Source organism: Pseudonaja textilis, chromosome Z, assembly GCF_049901715.1.
Source record: "Pseudonaja textilis isolate UNSWEBS1 chromosome Z, rPseTex1.2, whole genome shotgun sequence".
NCBI classification, from domain to species: domain Eukaryota; kingdom Metazoa; phylum Chordata; class Lepidosauria; order Squamata; family Elapidae; genus Pseudonaja; species Pseudonaja textilis.
Window position 1 is genome coordinate 74,871,482 of NC_142008.1, and position 24,661 is coordinate 74,896,142.

The 24,661-nt window shown below is 35.6% G+C and overlaps 1 protein-coding gene across 1 annotated transcript in view; it reads left to right on the forward strand.

Annotated features, from left to right (window-relative positions):
* The window catches only part of CNTNAP2 (contactin associated protein 2), an 850,526-nt gene that overhangs the window by 335,573 nt on the left and 490,292 nt on the right, over nt 1–24,661 (forward strand). The window contains exon 9 of the mRNA XM_087917173.1: nt 17,506–17,655. Coding sequence (XP_087773299.1) covers nt 17,506–17,655 — 150 coding nt within the window. The remainder of the gene's footprint in view (nt 1–17,505; nt 17,656–24,661) is intronic.

Here is a 24,661-nt window from a genome sequence, read left to right on the forward strand (position 1 = left end):
GTAGCCAGTGCTATGAGTCTTTGTTTAGTGTTCTCTGGGGTTTCAGATGGAGTCAAGTCCTTGTATTATTTTTTCAATAGGCAACTCTTATCTTAATCTTCACACTCTTTTGCAATTCCAGCAGCTAACTAACCACTATCTAAATTGTCTTAATCTTAGCCTCTAGCCTCATATCAGTTAATTGGTTTGAGTTATGCTTGTCATAAGGATTTTCTGAGAAGTCTATTACTCTCTTTTTGCTAGTTTATACATGATATTATGTGTTATATCAGCTGCTGTGCTCTATAATGGAGAAGCTAGCAATGATATTCCAACTTTAGGCATCCAGAATAACATCCAGTTGTTAATTCATCTCTTATTGAATCCATTTTGTAATATGTAGTTGGTCAGTCTCAAGTTGTGAGAGCAGCTGCTTCTTCACTATGTTGAAGTGTTGTATAATTCCCTGGTTCTGAGTGAATATAGATGAAGGTTTCTGTCCAATCATAGTTCTCTCATACATTTCATATATCCTCTCTCATTAGGTCTGTGAAATGTAGTAGCATTTCATCAATTCTAGGTTCTCTTGTCATCTTTATACATGCCTTGTTCTAGTAGCTCACTTCTTGTCAGATTGTCTAGCATTTGGCATGGACCTTGATAACCCAGATGATGTTCTAGCATGCGTCCCCTAGTACATGTCATTCTCGTCTTTGAGATAGATATATGACATATCAGGGATTTTTTCCCAAGGACCCCTACTGTCAGATAGTTTCCCACTGGGATTTGAACATGCTTCAGCAGGGTCAAATTCAGTGCTCTAATACTGGGCATGAAGCCAGCAGGATGACCTTGGCCAGTCATTTTCTGTCAGTCCTAGGAAGGAGGCAATGGGATACCACTTCTGAAAAAACTTTGCAACAAAACTGCAGTGATTTATCCAGTGATATATCATCTATTTATTTACACACCTAAAAAGGAAATATATTGTCACCTATGGGTAAGAAATAAAAATAGTTGAGATGGGCAGCATAGAAGGTTAATAACTACATAAATAAATTAGCATAGTAATATATTATGGGTATTGAAACCTGTCTCGTTAAGCCTGTCTGATTAACAGTGGACCTGACACATACAGAAAATCAAGTAGCCAAAATATTTTCTGGTATGAAAATGAAGTAACAAGTCATATTTTAGCTGTTGAATTTGTAATATTGTGATATTGATGCCTATGATGCAGCTGTGGTCCACTTAGAATAGAAACCTAGATACTTGAAACAACAGACAGTAAGAATGCCAGGATTAGGGTAAAGTGATGCAGTATGTGTGTGTGTGTGTGTGTGTGTGTGTGTGTGTGTGTGTGTGTATGTATGTTTTCTGAGGTTCTCATGGGTATTTGTATGTGGATCTTTGGTTGTTGGGTTTTCTCCGCGTAAGATTGAGTATCTAGGCACGTTTCGATGAAGTCTCATTCATCATCTTCAGGCTTCTGTCTCCGGCTCTGTGCTTCTCAGAGCCGGAGACAGAAGCCTGAGATGATGAATGAGACTTCATCAAGCGCTCTAGATACTTCAAATCTTACGCGGGAGAAAACCCAACAACAAAGATCCATATATATATATATATATATATATATATATATATTCTTAAGTTTTCGCAGGTACTTACATGTATGGCATTTGGCTTTGTTCGGATATTTTCCCATGTCATTGTAGTTGTGCTTTTAAAGTTGTAGCAACGTTTCGGCAGAATCTCATCTGCCATCATCAGGCTTCTGTATAGTGTTCATATATATAAAATAGTGGTTGTTCCAGTATTACTGAGTTAGAAAAAAAGCTGCAACATTGAGATTGACGTCTTCATTAATTCTGTAACATTTAACAAAAAACTCTTTCTGGATAGTACTGGCAGATTTTTTTTTCATCAAAACTCACTGTGATTTCTTCATATGTAGTTCAACAGCTTTCTATAACTAGCTTTAGTAATGACATGGGAGTATCTGTGCTCTAAAAATGTGACATTTCTATGGAAACTCTGTGAACATTTTCATTTTGATTTAACAGAATCTTTTATCATTATTTGGAAGATTTCTGAGGTACAAGGAGCAGAAGAAAGTTTAAATGAGAGCAATTGGTACAGAAAAAAAATCGCCTTTATTTTTAAAATATAAATTATGTATTTATGCTTTCAATTTTTATGTTATGCAAGACACACTTGAAACTTTCTACAAGTAAATTACTGCACAACAAATATTCCATAGTATATCAGCATTGAATTACTATTATGATGACTTCTGTCAATATTTAAAGGTCACTTTGTACTCTTAAAATTTTTAGAACTGTTGAAAATCTATATAGCAATAAATGAAGAAAACACATTTATGTTAAGTCTTCAAAACCACTTTTATTCCAATGTGCAAATTCACTGTAGATTTCAGAATAGCACAGTTATTTTCAGAAATAGTGTGCATTGATGGGGGAGAAACTGCCTTTTCCAAGCATCTAAAATATTAATCTATTCTATCAAACAGGACATGAACTATTTATGTACAATCAGTTAGAAAGCTCACAACTATGACTTTTAACCTGACAAATGAAGTAATTCAAAAGAAGGAATATGCCTTGAAGAGAAGAAGCAAATTCTAAAAATTCTTGCAGTTAGAGAGAGGTAGTTTGCTATTAAGTAGCAGTTAGGGATGGGGTTGATTACCCCCTCAAGGGATACATGCATTTGCTTAATGACCACAACATTCATTCAGTAACCATTGTTTTCACTTAATAACCTTGACATTCATATAATGACAACTGCAAAAAAGTTGTAAAATCAGATTTGATTACAGGGGTGAGCCACTTATGACTGTCATGTCTTAAAGAAATTCCATTACGATCATGTTGAGGACTACATACGTATGAGGAGGATAATCACTGGCTTCTATAGCTCATAACCTGATAATCTCAAGGCACTATTGCAATTCAGTCGTTATGGCATGACTTTGAGGACAATAGAAAAAAAGCAACTTATCTAGAGTGTTATGGTACTGAAGGAAAGCAGCACCTTTCTGTGGTCCAATATTCCTTTTAAATAAGAAGCTCCATTAATAGCCAGATGCTCACCGAACTTAATTTAAAGTGCTAAAACTGGTTATTTATAGAGCCCCTTAGATGGCTAACAAGCTATCTACAAAATGCCAACTCTCATATTGTTTTGCTGTGTTCTCAGAATCTCGTGGAGGTGCATTGTATAGGTCCTGAAACAAATGCATTTGACTTTGAGAATGTGTTTGCCTTTTCCAATGATGGGATCTATCTGTGTAACAAAATTTGGGAAATTTTGTTAATGGTCACTCATGCCCTCATGATTTGTCTTCTGAACATATATTCTACTGCCCTTGAAGAGCATTTAGAAATTTCAAATAATGCAAAATATGGCTGTATGAGTGTTAATTGTACTGAATATTTACACATGTAGTACTTGCATACTTGAATACTGTATTTGGTCAAGTGTGATAAAGACACATAAGGAATTTGTCTCTGCCCCCCCCCCCCACACACACACAATGAGGCACTACCTTGATATGGTTTGGGGGCTTGTGTGCTCAAAGGAAGATGAGAATTCAACCATACTGGACAGGTCTCATCAGAGGAGTCAGACAAAGTGAGTCTGTTCCATTAAAAATATGGTGAGACATTAATTTCAAAAAGCCATATCATCTCAGGTGTCAGCTGGGTTAACAAGGTCCATGCTAGATTTTGGAGTTCCTGGATAGTTGGTGAAAAATGGGCTACTAGACTCAGGACTGTTGGCTGAGCAACCGGAGCCAGCAGCTGCAGAACTGCTAGAAACAAAGTTGTTTACCTATTGCAAATATACAGTGATTGAAAACAAAGAAATAATAATATGTTATTACAGATCAAATCCACCAAAAAGAGGACATTTGAAACAAATGCACCAGCTCTGGAAAAAACAGCATCCAGAATCAGAAATAACAGAACAGAGGCTAACAGATCAACGTCGATTTATAATATGAAATAAAGAAGCAGAATTGGAAGAATTGCAAAGATTTACCCAAAATCAAAGGGCAAAATAATAATAATAATCAAAGCCTTGCCAGAAGTAACTCAGAATGTAGAGGCAAACTAGGGGGAGTTGGCAATAGAAGAATCCAGCAGATATTTGCATTTTTTTAATTTCAAAATTAGGAGCCCTCTCCTTTGCCTCAGGAAGAATAAAGCCCTCTAATGAAAGAAGTAAAAGAACTGAAACAAAAAATAACTGATCTTCTAGAACAACACAAAAACAAGGTTGCCTACATTCCAAAGAAATAGCTAGCACAAGTGTTAAAAGATGAGAATACTGCAATATCAAGTATAAGCATGGTGTGGAATGTTGAAAGAACATCAAACAGTTGAAGAAGAAAAAAGGCCTTTGGAAGAATATTTGAAGGACAATGAAGAATATGCACTGATGAATATGCCAGGCATAGATGAAACAGTGGATCATACTTTAAGAATTACCTAAGCAAAGTATACACACACACACATTACATTTTCAAATTTTAGATTAAGACTTTCTTCCAAATATCAGACAGATAAAAATCTGTCCTAGATATAGTTAATTCGTTAAGTTTAAGTCACTCCTTTCAGCTTGTCTTCATGGAATAAAATCTTTCTCTTCTCTGGAAAATTTATCAAGGACAGGTAGTCCTCAAGTTACAAATGTAATGGAGCCTTTCTATTCTATCTGTAACCCAAGGATTCATGGGAGTGAATCTCATACCTTGAATGTGATCAACATCTCCTTTTGCCCACACATTCACTAATTGAATGTGCACATGAGGTATTTCTGAGGGGGAGAAGGTCATGGGAGGGGGCTACTAATGGAACAGGCCACCTACTTAAGAACACCCAAGGCTTCTCTGACTCACTAAAATACCTCATTTACCTTGTGAAGATCTAGCAAGCAGTCTCTCAGCCGCATGCACACCTCTGCAGTTTCATTTGGCCTTCTGTGGGCCTTCTTCAGCCCATTGCAGCCCAAAATGGACCCTATGTCCCTGGAAGCTCCATTTCAGTCTGCAACAGGCTGGAGGAAGCCCACAGAGGGCTGAACAGAGTTTCGGAGAGCCTGGCCCCTGGAAGCTCCATTTTAGCCTTCAGTGGGCTGGGAGAGGCCCATGGAAGGCCAAACTGAGCATCAGAGGGCTGGATTAATCCCTCAGAAGCTCCATTTCAGCTGGCAACATGCCAGGTGAGGCCTCTGGATACCTGAACAGGGCTTCTGAAGGGTGACTGTGCCCCTCAGACGCTCCATTTTGGGCAGCAATATACAGGACGAATGTTGCAGAGTCTCTGTGGTTGTTCATAAGGATGAATAACTGCTGTGGTACTGCAAGATTTATATTCCAAAATTGCAGCTGACTTCTCTGCATTTTCAGCCACTTGTGAAGATGCCTCGGTAGTTTGGTAACTTTTTACACGTTTGCATCTCTAAAATAATTTGAGAATTTTTTATCATCCTTAGAGCAAAGCTGATCTACAAACTGGTAGATTTTATTTAGGTAATTTTCAAATATATCTCTAATAATTTGCTCCTCCATCTTGACTCCCACTTTGGTCAAAGATAGTTCTTTTGCAGAGATTGCTAATCATTCAGGAATCATAAAAATCAGAAAGTTTTAGCCACCCGCAGCAAAGCAGACCAAGCAACAAATTACTTCAAATAATAAGCTAAAATCACAACTTTCTGCCTTTATGTGTTTCTCCATCAACTTTTTTTTTTCTCTACACTTCCTTATTTTGGCTTTCCTAAGCACCCTGTTGTTTAACACAGAAGAAATCCCCAAAATGGCACAGGTCTTCAAACAAGAGTAGCAATCTGTTACTCAAGAGAATCTCTTTTAACTTAGTAAAGATTAATAGTCCTTACAGATGATTAAGAAATGAAAGACACAATTTATTATCTGTTTGAAAAGTAAATTTCAAAGTGGCAGCTTCTTAAATGATGAACTGATTGCAGCCACTCACCCCTCGCCCAGCTTTAGGCTCATAGTTGCTTTGAGGAGGAGCTCCTGAAGTTACTTGCAGACCTCAGCTATATCAGAGAAACTTGAGCGGTATTTTTTTTTTTTAGTGTTCATTTTTTATTTATTTTATTTTTTATTTTTATTTTATTTTATTTGTCAATTGTTTACAAGATAATAAGTATAAGTGTATACATAGTTATGAATACATGAAATGGGTACATATAAGAAAAATAAAAGAAAAATAAAAGAAACAATAGGACAGGGACGGTAGGCACGTTGGTGCGCTTATGCACGCCCCTACAGACCTCTTAGGAAAGGGGTGAGGTCAATAGTAGACAGTCTAAGGTTAAAGTTTTTGGGGTTTGGGGAAGAAACTACAGAGTCAGGTAGAGTATTCCAGACATTGATCACTCTGTTGCTGAAGTCGTATTTCCTGCAATCAAGCTTGGTGCGGTTAACCTTGAGTTTGTATCTGTTGTGTGCTCTTGTGTTGTTATGGTTGAAGCTGAAGTATTCATTGACTGGTAGGACATTGCAATGTATGATTTTATATACCATGCTTAAGTCAGACCGAAGACGGCGTAATTCAAGGTTTTCTAGTTCTAGAATTTCAAGTCTGGTGGCATAAGGTATTCTACAATGAGTAGAGGAGTGGAGAACTCTTCTTGTGAAATATTTCTGGACTTTCTCAATTGTGCTAATATCAGATACGTAATGTGGGTTCCAGACTGATGAGCTGTATTCGAGTATTGGTCTAGCAAATGTTTTGTATGCTCTAGTTAGTAGTGTGATATTACCAGAGAAAAAGCTACGTAAGATTAGGTTAACAACTCTTAATGCCTTTTTGGCTATGTAGTTGCAGTGGGCTCTAGCACTTAGATCATTAGAGGTGAGTATTCCAAGGTCCTTTACAGAGCTTGGATCATCAACAAGATCTTGACTATTCAGCTTGTATTTTATTTTCGGATTTTTTTGCCAATATGTAAGACAGAGCATTTATTTGTTGAGATTTGAAGTTGCCATTTGTTTGACCATTCTGATACACAGTCAAGATCTTTTTGAAGGGTAGTAGTATTGTCTGTGGTATTGAACAGCTTTACATCATCAGCGAAAAGAACGCAGTTGCTCTTAATATGATCACAGAGGTCATTTATGTAGAGTATGAAGAGAGTTGGTCCTAGAACACTGCCTTGGGGGACACCACTATTGACAGGTACAGAATTTGATAGGACGCTCCCAATTTTGACCATTTGTTGTCTGTTTGACAGGAATGCTTCTATCCAGTTATGCAGTTGTCCAGAGATACCATAGGATTTTATTTTTAGTAGTAGTTTGTCATGTACCACTGAATCAAAGGCTTTACAGAAGTCTATGTAGATTGCATCTATTGTTTTGCCCTGATCAAGTTGTGTAGTCCATATGTTTTTGCAGTGTAAGAGTTGCAGATTACAGGATAGTTTTTTCTGAAACCAAATTGTTTATTGGAGAGTAGGTTGTTTGTCTCTAAGTGGAGGATGATGGATTGGTTAATAATTGATTCCATGACTTTACAGGAGACGCAGCATAAGGAGATTGGTCTGTAATTTTCAACTAGGCTGGGGTCTCCCTTTTTGAAGATGGGGATGACTGTGGCTTGTGACCATAGGTTAGGCAAGGAGCTGGTCCTGAAAGATTTTTCAAAGATTATGCTTAGAGGTTTGGCTATGGCAGTGGATAGCTTTTTTAAGAAATAGGCACATATTCCATCCGGTCCAATAGATAGAGATGGTTTTAGATTGCGTAGTGCTTTTTCAACATTGTCTTCTGTAAAATCGATATGTATTAGATCATTGTAGTTATCTGTGGTTCGGCTAGGAAATACTGGGCATGATCCATTGCTGTTTACAAATACTGAGCCAAAAAATGTGTTAAAGATGTTGGCTTTAATGGTGTTGTCGTTGCAGTCTTTACCATTAGGTCCTATCAGGGGTGGGATGGACCTTGAATCTTTTAGTTTGTTGTTTACAAAATTGTAAAAAGCACTGGTGGAATTGGTGCTTAGAAGGTTTTCCTCTTGTTTAATGTGATAATTGGTGCATTCGGTCTTTATTTGGTGGCATAAATTTTTGTATCGGCTTTTGAAATTGGCAACGTGACCAGATTTGTTTTTCCGCCAGAGTGATCTCTTTTTGGATTGAAGTTTCCTTATTGTTATGGGCAATCTGTTTTTTTGTTTTGTTTTGGGAGTTGTTGTTGGTACATATAGTTTGATGACTCTTTTGACTTCAAGTAAAAATATGTTGTAATGGTCTTCAACAGTATTGCATCCAGTGAATAGAGATTGCCAATCAAGGGATGAGAGATCGTTGTTTATAAGATCATAGTTGCCTTTTTGAAATTATAATTGGGGATTACATCATTGTGGTGGTTTTTGTGTGGACGTATGTTGAGACAAAAGTCAATCATATTGTGGTCACTGCTGGAAAAGGGTTCTTTAGTTTGTATTCCGTAAATTAAATTCAAACTATTGCAGAAGATGAGATCGAGGCAGTTGTTTAGTCTAGTGTTGTTGGTTACTAGTTGTTCCAGTCCCAGATTTGTAACAGCATTGTAAAAGGTTGCATGTATGGTTTCAGTTGTACATTCATTTAGGGTCCAGTCAATATGAGGCAGATTGAAATCACCAAGAAAGATAAAGGGTATGGGCAGGATGCTGCCCATGTTAGTAGTGTATTTAGCTTGTTTACATGTTCGATGTCATAATCAGGTGCTCTGTAACATAGTAAGAATCGAATTGTGATATTTAAGGATAGTTCACAGATAATGGTCTCAGGAAGAGCAAGCTCCTGGGTAACTTGGATATTTTTAGATGTAAGGACTTTTTATAGAAGATAGCAACACCACCTCCTCTACGAATTTCACGATCTGATCGGTAAACATGATAGTCTCTTACTGTGGTAATGGAGTCAGGGAGAGATGCGTTGAGCCATGTTTCACAGACAAATATAATGTCGAATTTAGCCATATTTAGTAGGAGGAAAAATTCAGGTATTTTATTTACAAGGCTTCTTGCATTGAGTAGCTTGCATTTAAGGCCAGCAGTAGTTGGAATTGAGGTAGTTAGGGCGTGCGTGCCTAGTCTTGGGTGATGGTGGATTGGTTGAGGTAGGGTTGTGGTTGAAGGTTAAAGCTGAGTTGCGGGATGTGTGACTTACTTTTGATACAGTCAGCATGGTAGTCAATGTACAGGCCCTTCTCTCCATTGTCTAGACGTTTTTTGAGTTCAGTGCAGAGTACACAGGAGCGGGCACGTTGCTGTATGGTTAGGTCAGGGCAACAACGGAGGTTCTTATGGTTGGTGTTGGTTTTGGCGAGTGAATTTATAGTGTAAATGAATTTGCGTTTGCTTGATTCATTTTTGCAAATGACCCTGCAGAAGCGTGGGGTCACAGAGCCGTCTCTGTTTTTGAGCTCTCGGCCAATGCGGGAAATGTCAAGTATTTCATCAGGGGAGATGGTTGATGCTTGATAATCACTGATGATGTTTCGGACAGTTGTGATGTCATCATTATCATTGATGCCCTCTAGACCAAATAAGATGGCGTTTGGATGTTTCCGTTCACGCTCAACAGCTTCTCTGATGAGGATTGGGATATCAATATTTGTCTGGGTTATGTTTTTTTGTGGATTGGGTTGTGGATTGGGTTGTGGTTGTTGAGTAGAGATGTGGTTTGTAGCTATTGGATGTTCAGGTTTTTGCGTTGTGTCTTTTTTTTCGAGGTTGGATAATCTTTCTTTTAAGGCGTCCAGGGATGCTACTATGGTGTCAAGGGATGTTAATCGTGTTTCAATGGTATCAACTCTTTCCAACAGATCCAGTTTGGGTCTGCATGATTTGCAGAGATATGGAAACTCATTGGATGATTCTAGGTATTGAATCATTTGCTTGGGTAATCCCAAGCAGTCATGATGAGCGTATTTGTTACACAGAGAACATTTGATGGAGTTTTCATTATCCTTTAGAGTTTTGTAGCATTTAAGGCATGTGCAGGAGTCTTGTGGTTCATTGTTGGGGATTAATTTCTCTTTAGGTTGTGGTTTGGCATTGGATTTTTTTCTTGGCATGGTAGGTTTGTTAAGATAGTACGTTGATTGAATTAATTAATGGAACAATTTTGGGTAATCAATATAGCCAATATCACACCAATCAATCAATTGCAGTAATCTCTCTAGTCAGATAATTTCCTAAGCAACAATCAACCTAATCAATTAATTACACTAACTACTAATCAATTAATTACACTAATCATTAGTCACACTGTTCAATTAAATTCACTAAATCACTGATTTTACTAATCAATTAAATTACATGAATCTTGATCTTTTAAACTAGTCAGTAATCACACTCTTTGCACTAAACACTCTAATCACACTAATCAATTAATACAATAAATCAATTAAACCATTAATAAAATATTTTATAGAAATTGATTATCTAATCATTGATGTAGGTGATGAGGTAGAAAAGTTGTAAGTTTTGAGGTAATGAATTAATGGGTGTTTGATTAAAGTAATGAGGTAGTATTGAGAGTCTTTAAGGAAAGGGTTGTTTGTTTTTCTAGCAGCTGTGATAGACTGGGTAAGAGGAATTTATTGCTCTGATTGCTGCTGTTATTGCTCTGTAAACAAAAGGCTGTAACAGGATGTTCAAAGCACACTGGGTTTTTGAAAGAGAGCAAAACTCGCTGAATTAAAACACTTTAACTACAATCAATATGTCTCTGAATAAGATTGTTTTGCAATAGTTTCCTAAAGTTCTTCAAGTTGAGTAGTACTAAAAATACAGTCCAGAAATTTGGGTTAACTAATCCAATCTGTCCTTTACTTTTAAAGTTACTTCTAGTTGCAATACCTTTTTTTAACTAAATCTGACAGTCACTCCAGATCGTTAATCACAGTTATTTTCCTCCTTTGAGTCCCACTTTCCAAGGAAAATTCCACTGCAGAAATTTGAGTGATTCTAACCAAGACCAAGCACGCTGTTACAAGATCTTTCCTTTCTTTTTCACTTCTGTCTTAGCTGACTTACTGGTTTTGATTTAGCTATGCAGGCAATTCTCTTTTTAGTTTGGATGGAGGGGTTTTCTTCGGGTCAGTCAAGGAGACTGTCCTCTCCTCTCAACAACCGAAGCATTCCTCTGCCGTCCAGGGTAACTTTTGGCTCCTAAGAGCCTCAGGGCTTTCTCCTCCCTCCTTGTTTCTCCCTGCCAGCTGTCCGATGTGGCTCCAGGGAAACTGTGTGGGGGATATTAATGGAAACGCGTTGTCTGGCGTGGAAGATACTTCTATCAGCTGTGTGAGGGATTTAAATGAAGGTACGTTGTTTGCACTCCTCGGGCTCCAAGTGATCCAGTTCAAGAGCTCCACCAGTGTGGTTAATAGGGCTCGATGGAGAGAGCTTCACTTCTCTGGGGAAGGAGAGGAGGGCTCCGGATCAATTAGCAGGAGCTCTGCTAGCATTATTTGGGCTCCACGGCTTCAGAATCCAGCGTTTTTGGGCTTGTTTTTGGGGATCAGGTTTACTCACGGTTACTGGTGCAAGCAGCAGCTTTAAAAGTGATTTCTGGTTCAGGTGGTGGCTTTATAGGGAGATAGTGCTCCAGGAGTGAGAGCTTCACCTTCCTAGTTGGGAGCCTCCATCTTCCGGGTTCTAAGACTCTCTCTAACCCAGGTGAGTCATATAAACTGAAGCAATGCCAGTTTCTTCTATTAGTAGCTGAATAATTTCAGCCCAGGGAAAATCTCTTCAGGATCCTGGACATGTATTCAGTTGACCATCTTCACCAGAAATCCCCACCCAACTTTAGAGTACATTAAAAAGAGAGAGAGAGAATGGTTCTTTGATCATGGAATCATGGCTGCCATCTTGACTTGTTTTTACTTCCTTGTGTGAGATTTTTTTGAGTCTTCAAACCCTCTGTGTTGCATTAGTCTTACTGATATTTGGGTTGCTGTCTTTGCAATTTCTCTTCCCAAGAGATTTTAGAATCTTCAGATTGATTAAATTACATTATATGATTATTGTCATTTCACATTTTCAGATGACTTTTTGGTTATTGTATAATTTGTTATAAGCATGGAGAAAAGGATGTCTTAGAGAATGGTCTTATCCAAATACACTAATTGCTTTGTGATTTTTCTATCAATTGTTTGTATAAATTACCTTATATATTACCATAAAGTAAGATAAGCCACCACAGAGTTAAATTGTATCTCTTTGTCAGGGGTGGGATTCAAATTTTTTAACAACCTTTCTGTGGGCGTGGCTTAGTTGGCGAGCGTGGCTTGGTGGTCATGTGACTGGGTGGACGTGGCTTGGTGGTCATATTACTGGCTGGGAGTGGCCAACTCAACATCACTCACATCGAGGCATGCATCTCCTCGTCTGGCCTCTCATGATTGTGGGGGTGCTGCAACAGTAAGTGTGAAAAATGGTCATAAGTCACTTTTTTCAGTGCCATTGTAACTTTGAATCATCACTCCACACAAGCAAAGTACCAACAAAGGAGAGGAAAAAAAACTCCAGAGAAGTTCCAGAGACAGGAAGTCTAGTCCTGCCAAGAATGTAATAAGGGTTAACAGCAAGGCAGTTTCTGTAAGCAACAAGAGAATGTTTCCTTTCTGCCTTCCTTACAGCATTAGGCCAGTAATTTCTTCTAATAACCGGTTCTACAAACTGCTTAGAATGTTAACAACCAGTTCTACCGAATAGGTGCGAAGTGGTAGTATTCCACCCCTGCTCTCTGTATGAAATACTATGTGAAATCTGATTCTGTCCCTAATTTAGCAATTTGTTTTTTTCAGTCTGTAACCACACTGGTATTGATTGACAATGCAACAATAAACCATTTGATAAAAAGTCCTGCTCCTACATCACACACCAGCATTTCTTGCTCTGCCAGGGTTTCAGGAGTGACAGCAAAGCTAAAAGCTATATTAACTTTTCTATACATAGGAACATTTTTATGCGACTACTCAGGCTTAATAAAACAGGATTTTCAGGGTTTTTTTTTTTTCCTTCTGAGAGTAATAAATGGACAAATGATGAAGGGCAAAATGAAATTCCAAAATTCTACATGGGAACAGACTTTCTAATGCTGCTGTTTTCTGTTAAGAGCCTCCTATAAATTCTATGCTACCAATATGGTAGAGTTGTCAATGGCAAAAATATCTCTGTTGGATAAAAACTAACTTACCCAAGTTTAATTGACAGTGTCACAAGATCCTTTGGGACAAGCTGATGACTGATTTATTACAATTCATCTCATGATTTGTGCAGCTCAATGATTTATCTTCATAAACAGTTCATGACAGTCTCTATTAAGTATCGGGATGTCACTTTTATAAGCAAAGAATAATTCAGGGATCATTTATTTTCATCATTTTCAATGATGGTTTCATAATTAATAACTTTGCATATGACAGGGGATCTAACATATACAAGATTCAGTCTGAGAATATCTGAAGGGAAAATGAGGGATAAAATAGTTTTCATACATTTAAGAAAAAAAAATATAGACTAGTCATGTATAATTGACTTCAGTTGGCCATCTAAAGCGGTTAATAATGTAATGTGCCAAAAAGCAAACCTTGGAACTCAGCAGAGCTTGCATTGATTGAAGTTATTATGAGGACCCAGCTTTTTATTATCCCAGCTTTTATTATTTAAAAGTACATCTCATGCTATGGATCTCCTTAGACCTAGAAGGGTTTTGACTTGTTATCAATCAATCATAATAGAGCTATGGATCATGGAGATCTTCTAGTCCAGGGGCCTGCAATCTTAGACACTCAAAGAGCCATTTGGACCTGTTTCCTACAGAAAAGAAAACACCAGAAGCCACAAAACCTGGCTGGGTGTGGCTGACTTGACATCACCCACTCCAGTGGTGGAATTCAAATTTTTTACTACCGGTTCTGTGGGCGTGACTTGGTGGGCGTGGCAGGGGAAGGATACTGTAAAATCTCCACTCAGAGGTGGTTTTTGTTGGTTCTCTGAACTACTCAAAATTTCCACTACCGGTTCTCCAGAACTGGTCAGAACCTGCTGAATATCACCTCTGACCCACTCCCATCCAGTCACATGACCCTCCCCCAGCCATGCCTACCCAGATTTTGTGGCGCCCAGTATTTTCTTTTCTCTGGGAAACAGGTCTCTCTCTCTCTGTCCCCCCCATCTCTCTCTCTTTCTCTCTCTCTCTCTCTCTCATTTCTCTCTCATCTCTCTATCTCTCATTTCTCTCTTCCACTCATTTCTCTTTCTCCTCTCTCTCGCTTTCTCTTTCTCATATCTCTCTTTCTCTCTCTCTCTTTCTCCCCCCTCTTTCTTTCTCCCCCTCTCTCCTCTCTTTCTCCCTCTCATATCCCTCTCTTTGTCTCTCTCTTTCTCCCTCTCTCACCTCTCTCTTTCTCCCCTCTCTCATCTCTCTCTTTCTCTCTCATTTCTCTCATTTCTGTCTCATCTCTCATTTTTCTCTCATTTCTCTCTCTCTCTCTCTCTCTCTCTCTCTCTCTCTCTGTGTGTGTGTGTGTGTGTGTGTTCCATCTTGAACCATTTCCAAAAACATGTGAGGTGTTCCTTTTTTTTTTGCTGATGTTGTTCTTTCTTCTTTTGGGGGTTCTTTACCACATGATTTAAATCAAGAGTCATTTCAGGTTCCTAGATAAATGAAGCTCTTTTATCTCCCTTCTGTGTATAAATATAATTAAGAAAGAAATATACAATAATACTATTATGCACACAAGATATATGTACCAAACCAACCACTGTAAAATTGAAAGATGGTTTTATTTGTTGTCTTTGTTGTTAAAAGAAAAAAAAACTTTTTTTTCAAAAAAAATCATGGCTTATATATCTGCTTCCCTGGTTTAGAGAGAATGTTGTTATTAAATAATGTCCCCAGTATTGATAGACGCTGATTAATAATATATTTATATATATTTTTATTTGCAATAGTCTTTGACCAGACTTTATAGCAGGAAAAGAGAAATAGTTTGTATAGCAATTCATTATCAGGGGTAAAAAGAAAGCAATAAAAGAAGAAGTCCACATATTTAACTGCAATTTTTGTCGATTACAGAATACAGAATAACAGAGTTTGAAGAGTCCTTGGAGGTCTTCTAGTCTAACCCCTGCTCAAATAGAAGACTCTATGCCACTCTGGATGCTGTCCACTCTCACTTGTGTTACTTGATAAAGTATGATAGCATGTATAGAATTAGCATCCCTTAAAAGATAACAAATATAAAATTTATCAGTTCAACCTTACAGATCATTGTTCAGATCAGAGCACATCTTGGCCTATCATAAAAAGGATATTATAGGTAGAAGTATATAAATATCAGGCTCTAGTTCGTAGTGCAATATTACTGGAGAAGAGGCTACATAGGATCAGGTTAACAACTCTTAATGCCTTTTTGGCTATGTAGTTATAATGGGATCTAGCACTTAGATCATTAGAGATGAGTACTTCAAGGTCCTTGACATAGTGGGGGTCATCAACAAGGTTTTGACCATTCGGCTTGTATTTTATTTTTTGATATTTTTTTACCAATATGTAAGCAGAGCATTTGTTTATTGAGATTTGAAGTTGCCATTTATTTGACCATTCTGACACATAGTTGAGGTCTTTTTGAAGGGAAGCAGTATTGTCAGTGGTATTGAATAGCTTTACATCAGTTGCTCTTAATATGATCACAAAGATCATTAGAGTATAAAGAGAGTTGGTCCTAGAACATTGCTTCATGAATGCTATCTCATACTCATGAGATATAGGAGTCCAATATAGGTGTATGATCATGTGCTGCGGTAATGTGGAAAAGCCATTGTTATTGTAAGGTGTTGGTACATGTTTTCATTTCTTCTTTATATTAAGAGAGCTCTAGAGAGATCTTCAGATAGCTTCAAACCTATGAAAGTCTCAGGGTTTCAATTTCCATCCTGGAATGGGCCAGCTGATGAAGGACAGGTCTTGCAGTCAGGAGAGAGCCTGGCAGGCAGAGCCATGAAATCATGATGCTAGGTTTTAATAAAAATATTATTTGTATTTTTGGGAGGGGAGAATTTCTTCATGGATTCTAACATTAGATGTTGTGGAAACTGGCCATCTATGGACTATTTCGGCTGTTGTTATTAAGGAGGACCTTATAAGAGTTTAGGAGTCATCCTATGTGGTATGTATGCTTTTTATCTGCTTGCTTGAGCTAATAATAAAGCTTTTACTGGTGTTCTTATTGTCTCTGGATCAAAAAAAAGCTGTTACCTGATATTTGGCAAAACCTCATGGAATGGGCCACTATCCCCTATAAAAATTCTCCTCTGATTTAACAAGAAGTTATTCAAGGATATATTGAATTCTGATTGCTGGTGTGCATTTCTGACTAATTTATCAGCAGATTAATAAGTAGGAAAACATTCCTTTATTGCACTATTCTGTCATTAAGTATATTTGCATTAAAAAGCATTAATAAGAGTCATTTAGTGCCAACATCCATTTATTGCAGTTTACAGATTGCTCCATTCTGATTGATCTCTCAAGATCAATTACAGAGATATATGAAAATTGCTGGAATATTGTTCAAAAATAGTTTGCAAATGGCATCTTTTGCTATTTCTTACTACACTCTAAGATCTTGCAAAAAAACCAAACCCCTCATTAAACCATTTTTCTTCCATGTTTCTTATAAGAGAAACATCTGTTTCTTCTTGTTCAATCAAAGTGGCAATCTCAAGAGTCCAAATTTTAAAGTAATGTCATTTAAAAGAAATTCTAGCAAGAATATATTTCATTAGCATATCTAATTTGCACATGAAAGTAAGTTCTTATGAGTCACAAGAGGGTTGTGGTTGCATGTGGTTTAAATAAGCAAGTTAAGAATTTTATAACCTAATGCATGCAGATAATAAACCTAGGAAATACACAATTATAAAAGAAAAGAAAATGAGATGGGAAGCCTTTTGAGTGTAAATTTATGTCGGATACATGTTCCTTCGCTTCATCAATTTTATGAGAAGTCTGTGTCTATATGTAACTACGACTAATAATGAGAATTACTTGAAGGTTTGACATTTTCATAACAGTAATGACTGCTGTGAGGTTACAATGCAGGAAGTTCATATAATGTCTTGAAATCTGAGAAGAGAGGAGAATGAAAGGGAAAGAGAGGGGAGGTGAACAAAGGGAAGGAGGGAAGAGAGAAGAGATAACACTGATTTAGGTTGATCATAGATTTGGGGATTCAGAGAAAGAAATGAATTTTGTATTACTGTAGTAGTATATATCACACACATTTAATTTTCCATAATAAATGAATACATTATCTGTATAATTACATGTGATTCAGTACTTTCTGAATATGCTGTAAAACCTGTATCATACTATCTAATATATTAAAAGTAATACATTATAGCCCAAAAATTTCAAACTGAATAAATCACTCCCCCTTCCCCCCATTTGTGTTTCTAGGTGCAGATCTCTGTGATGGACAATGGCATGAGGTTCGATTCTTAGCCAAAGAAAATTTTGCAGTTCTCACCATTGATGGCGATGAAGCTTCTTCTGTTCGAAGTAACAGTCCACTGAAAGTTTTGACGGGAGAAAAATATCTGTTTGGAGGTAAAATATCTTTCAAATTATTTTCTTGGAGAACAGCATTTTGGAAACAATTTTAGTAGCCTTGGAGATTTTTGGGGTTAAAGTACAAGTAACATTACCACTTCCTGTCAAAATACAGTTCAGCTTCAGAAATTAATTTGTAATAGAAAAAATGTATATGTAGTTCCCAGCTGAACTATAGAATCTTTGATACTTTCTGAACTTAGATTACATTATCACAAAGGATGATACTTGGATAATGAAACAACTGCAGACCACCACCAAGAATAAACTAAGAGAATATCAAAAGCTGTATAATTCGTTTCTAATTCAAACAATACTTCTAATACAGAGACAGAAGCAGATGCTTTAAACTGTGTACTCATGGTATACCAAGTTGAATATAAATTGGTTTAAATTTCACTTTGGTTGCAGCTTATATGGGGAACTGAAAACAGTTTTTGTGCTAATGCAATTTCTCTGACAGCAGTCAATCATAATACAGCTGGGAGGGAGGTATTCTAGTTCAACCACTGTCCAACAATAGACCCTATACAATTTCAGACAAGTGGCTACCCAGTCTTTTCTTAAAAACTCCAGTGATGAAGCATCTACAATTTTTGAGGACAAACCATTCCATTAGGTAATTGTCCTCACTGTTAGGAAGTTTCTCCTTAATTCCAAGTTGCTTCTCTTCTTTATTAGTTTCCACCCATTGTTTCTTCTCTTGCCTTCTGGTGCTTTGGAGAATAATTTGTCTTTCTCTTCTTTGTGAAATCTCCTCAAATACTGGAGTACTGATATCATGTCAGCCCTAGTCTTTCTTTTCTTTAGACTGGCCATACTCAAATTCTTGCAACTGTTCTTCAAATGTGTTTGTCTCCAGGTCCTTAGTTGTTCTTCTTTGAATTTTTTCCAAAGTCTCAACATCTTTTTTGTAATGTGGTAACCAGAACTGGATTCAGGGTTCCAGGTGTAGTCTTACTGTGGATTTATAGTGTAGGAAATCTATGGATACATTAAAATTTGAAAAATAAATCTCTACATATTGACTCAGTTCTAAACATAAGGTGTGATTTAAGTGTTGATTAAATCTAACAAATGTTAATTTTCTTTCCCAAAAGCAGTGTATTCAAATTTCCATTAGTTTAGCAGCATATAAATAGATAAGCCATTGTAAGTTCTTTTAGATTTTGTGTTCTGTCAAAGTAGATATATTTTTATTTTCTTAATAGTTCTATTATTTTTTCAAACAGTAATATGTTATTAATAGTCTTGTTCTGTGTGTTAAATTTTCCCAATTATATAACCTCTACTTTACAAATATGACAGAATAGCCTAAAATAAGATAATTCATAATACAATGAAATTGTTGGTCAGTTCTATATATAAAATCAAATATTTATATTTTTATATTGATTTTCTACAAAGAATACTCTGGATTGTTTTCAATTAATACCTACCTAATTTGGTCTTAAATTCTAAGTGTCTAAGTATTGATAGGGGTATCAGATGTTTGTGTACCACTTATGGCAGCCAACAATTAAAATCTTTGCAAAATAAATTCATTTAAAATATATAGAAAGACTGTGTAATAAAAACCATCATTGCTAAAATCAAGCATCAAACAAAATGTGTACCCTCTGTTTATTAAATGATTTCCTAAATTATGGTTTTAATCAGTCAGAGAAGCTATCTGCAAAGATACCAGGCTAACTTCTTGAAATAATGTGTTCCATAAATAACATGGTATCACAGTGAAAACTTGCTTTTTATTCTTCTAGCCATCAATTTGTACCCACTACATCTGTGTTACAGTGAAGGGCTTCATACTGAAATTTAGAGTGCAACACTAGAAGAGTCTCATTAAAGTCACAGTATTGAATAAATGTCTTCCATGCGTGATCTCAATTTACACAATAGTACATCCAACAAGATTAGATGTTTAAAAAGTAAGGAGATTATTAAATCTCCATATAGATTCCATTAGGCCCTATCAGATATTGATCAAGAAAAGAGTTGGATATTCATAAGGTAAACTATTAGCAAATGCATCATCATTACTGATTATGGGGACTTCCTAAAGCATCACCTTTTCTGATTTTGTATAGCTTTCATGAATCAACTCAAACCTTAACTATGGCTTTAAATGGATACTTTTAAATATTTGAAGAGAAAGTATATCCAGGACTAAAATAAAATATAATTAGAACAAATCCTTAAAATAATGGAAAAAAATAAGAACACAACAGAAGCATGTTCATCATAAGGACTTGATTAAATCTTCTATATTTAACCATTGTGTCCAGATGCTCAGATATCATGATCAACATTATAATGTGTTCCTTTTATCTTCTTGTGAATACCAATGAACACTTACTACATTATTGAATGTAATACCCTCATAACCCTATCTAGATGTAGAAACCATGCACAAGAGAGAGCATATGCAATCTCAACATGCCTCAAAAAGAGGATAGAAATCATTTCTGATAATGATGGGAGTAAAAGTTTATATTTAGAATCCTGATAAGGCAAATATCCTCAGGGATTAAAATGGGATATTTCTGTAGTGTTCTATTTTTGCATGTTTGGTGTGATTTGTAACCAACTAAATATAGATTTAAGGGTCCCTCCTCACCTTAGAAAGTCAGAAAGCCTTCCTTTTTTTTCTTCATTTGCTTGTTTCCTACAAAGTTTGGCTTGAATTTAAAAGATAAGCAGGAGAAATATAATTTCTATCCAGCAGGCTGAAAAAAAATGCCAAGAAATTAAAGATATCTCTGCCTGAATCAGGAATTTTCATTTTAAAATCATTTCAAGGTTACTTTCATTCCAGAGCATTTAGTTCATTTTTATTTTATTATCTCTCATCCATAGAACTAATAAAAACACATATGGGGATTAGTTTTTAAATAGTCTTACAGAAAAGTAATATGCACTTCATTAAAGATAAATTCAAATTCTCTCAGCAGTTATGGCAAACTCTTCTGAGAAACATGTATTTTTGTAGCAGGAAGGATAATGAAAAGCACTCCTCCATGACCAGTGGTTGTCATACAGACATATTGCCAGCTTAAGATTGATCACTTGCAAAATATGAATTTTATGTGTGAGTTTTCACAATATGAAATCCAGTATTCTAGATTTAGATCTATCTTCCAAATACAATCCGATAGTGATTTAAATAAGAATATTCTTTTATTTTTACCCAGATACACATACATAAATACATTGCAGAGAGAGAGGGGTGGGGTGGGATACAAATCTGTATATACATCTCTCTCTCTCTCTCTCTTTCTCTCTCTCTCTCCATTAAACACACACACACACACACACGCACACACAAATGTAATCTTTTCTGACTGTCATTTGGAGAGATAGACTAGAGATTTATTGGTTATGCCAGGACTTTATTAACCCCCATTTACATAGGCTTAGCTTTTTCATAGTTTCTGACACTAGTAATAACACTGCCATAAACCTAAAAGCATATACAGGTAGTTAATACAGAGTGGATGCCAGCAAAAGAATGACAGTCAGCATATGAAATCACAAGAAAAAGACTAACGTACAATACAATAACTGTAAAAAGGAATTTTTTAAATTGTAAGGAAATCTTAAAACAATTTGTAGCTAACATCAGTAATATGAGGGAGGAACTTTAATAAAGTTGATAATTATTGGATTGATTAGAGATATTTTAATACCATATGTGAGATAGATTTTTATCTTGGACTCTGAACAGAAATAAGAAACAAGTTCAGCTTTTATATGGAAGACTTATGGTATATATGTATCAGCTGCTACTTAATACTCTATTTATATTTTTCTATTTTTATTTTATTAAAAAAAGTTAAAATACAAACTCCAAAAATCTTTAACAGAAAGAAACAAAATAAAACCACAAGACATTGAAAAGGTTCAATTAAAAAACCCACCAACACATATACACATATTATCCCCTCAACTTTAATACTGATAAATATATTGCAATATTACTTTCTCATCTTTTGCAAAATAAAATTTTAAAGTACTAATTCTATTTGCAGATTATTAAATTGTCATCTATCTACCATTTTTATGAAAAAATAGTTAACTGATAAAGCAATAATAAAAAAGCAAGATTAAAATTTCAAAACCCTCTGTTAACAAACTGCTATTGTAATCAATTCATACAAAGTTTACCATGGCTTCTTATCCAAATTGTCCCAATAGTTAATACTGATTCTTCCTGGAACAAATATCCAAGTTTGTTTCTTATCAACAGTTTTCTGGTTAAAAATAAATAAAGCCATTCTCTAAGAAGTCCAAATGAAGCTGTTTTCTGTTAAGTATGATTAATCCATTTCCCAATACATTAAATTCTCTTAGGGAAAACCAATTTATCACTTCTTCACTTTTTTGTCATTGTAAAAAAATGAAAGCTTGATTTTCAGGAATCTACTTGGTTAGTTCTAAATTTGTAAGATCCATATATCTTTCAATTCCTACTAAATCTTCTACTTTCAAATCTAATTTTTGTGAATCTGACTTATCTACATTTATTTATATCTAAATAGATTTAGTATTATCGTTTCATCAAAAAAAAATTAAAAGTTTTCAACAAGGGATTGGATGTTACCAAATGGGTTTTTTTAGATATCAGCCACATTGGCTTGTCTGTAATCTGACAGATAAGTTGCTCTATGTAACTTAGCAATAGGGAACACTGAAGTAATATTCCTCAGAGTAAAAATAATAATAATAGAGAAGCATGAAAGATATTTTCAGGATATTTTTATCCAAAATTAGAAGAAGGAAAATAAAGCTCTGGACATTTGAAGATTAATAAAATGCAAAATCCCTCTGGTGAGATCCAATAGATATAAACCAAGTAAAAACCCTTTCACTACCCAAGAATATTCCATGATTTCCTTACAGAAAAGCAAAAGTTATTCAAAACAACAACATAAATCAAAGAGAGGAGGGGGAAAAAAATCAGATGAGGTCCAGCAGGGGATAAAAATAGATCAGCATTCAATCAGCCAGTCAACTTTTAAAGGTATGCTTAAGAAAATGAACTGCAGAAAGAAAAGATGGGTGACTGGTGACTTTCCAACTGCTCCCATAGGGAATTGCAATCTTCAAGATTTCTATTCTGGGGTCTGCCATTCCTAAGTGTTCCCATTAAAATCCAGGGGGCAAGATTGCCAAAGAACCAGGCTTGATAGCAAACTCAGCAGATTTTCGTCAGAAGAAAGAAAAATGTCTACCTTACAGCAGCCATCTTGGTGGCCTTAGTACTTAGTAATGTAGAAGTTAAATAATGTACCCATCACTATAATTTCCTCCAGGATTGTCATTGTGAAATAGAACCACACTTTGCTAAGGCTACATACAAGGCACCACTGGATTAACTAATGTTTCTCAGCTAAGTATCGTACATTGATTCATTATGGAATGTTGAAACCTGAAAGTGACTAGGCTCTGAATCAAAAAGTTTTCAGATGTTTGTATATATAGATCTATAATTTACTGATTGAAAGTAAAAAGATAATTAGTTTAAAAATTTCAGGGTCACATTTTTTACATTTTCTTTAAATTGGAAAAACAACAAAATGAAGCCATTCTTTACAATCATGAGGAATTCTTTAAGGCTGAAGAGGCAGAGGTAGTATTCAGCAGGTTCTAACCAGTTCTGGAGAACCAGTAGTGGAAATTGTGAGTAGTTCAGGGAACAGGCAAATACCACCTCTGACTGGAGATTTTACAGTATCCTTCCCCTGCCATGCCCACCAAGCCACGCCCACAGAACTGGTAGTAAAAAATTTTGAATCCCACCACTGTGAAGAGGGTAGCATTGATATTGTTTACAGTTTTACGAATGTTGCGTGGAACTAATTACTTTTACCAAACTGCAAAAATAGAGATCCTTGATGAACATGAGTTCTTTCTTCTTGAACAATATTAATATTAAATATTAATTTATGCATTAAAACTTGTTCATCAAAATTGCTGCACGCTAACAAGTTTTTATCTGTCTATACATACATTTATGACTTAAATGTATAAACAGAAAAGTATTTTATTAAAATAGTGCATAACTAATAGTTATTTTGAAGATTTTTTTCACTTTTCAGAGATTCCTTTGACTGGAAAAATAAGACACAAAAGTGAAACTTAATGTTAACATTATCCCATGGATAATTTTCTTCATCCGTGTAGCTCCTTTAGACTTTCTGTTTCTATTTTTAGAAGACTTGTAATATGTGTCATAACCTGCTCCCAAAAATAGCTGCATAAATGACATATTTAAAATATTAGAAAGTTTTATCTCTGGACAAATTTTGTAGTGCTGCATTCTGATGTTTGTGTAGTATATACCAAACAACACTCTGTTTGCAGCTTGGTCCATTCTTTATGAATATCTTTTATAGATCTGCTATATGGTGAATTATGTGACTGTTCGTGTGTATCAAATCCTTGCAAATCAACTGTTTTCAGTAGAGATCTTTAAAATATTTCTGTTAAATTAACCAGCACTTATCTAAGCTAAGAATTATCCTCAGTTTTATGCTTCAAAGCAAAATTGAGACCATTAACCTCAATAGCAACTATTAGATATTTAGACATGGGAGCTTTTACAAAGCTTTTTATGCTTACACCAATCATTCTTTTATCTGCTCATTTATCATGGAAATAAACTTGAGTGATGCATGTATTTAGTTCTGGTTATCCTTATTACTCCATGATTTTAAGTTTAAAAATAGTTTAATTGGATGTAGATACTGTTCTGCTACCAAAAATCAATAGTTTTTTTATGATCAGTATATACTTTTCTGAAAGCTATTCTGAATATAGAAAGGCTTAGAAATATACTTGGGAGTACTGGGCATAATTAACTGTAAGTTATATTTATAACTTATTGTAGTATTTAAAATTCTGGATAGTATTTATAGTATTTATTTATTTATTCAATTTATAAAGCTGCTCAACTCAACTTTGTCTTTGAGTACTTTATGGGTAAAGAATCTAAAATATTCTA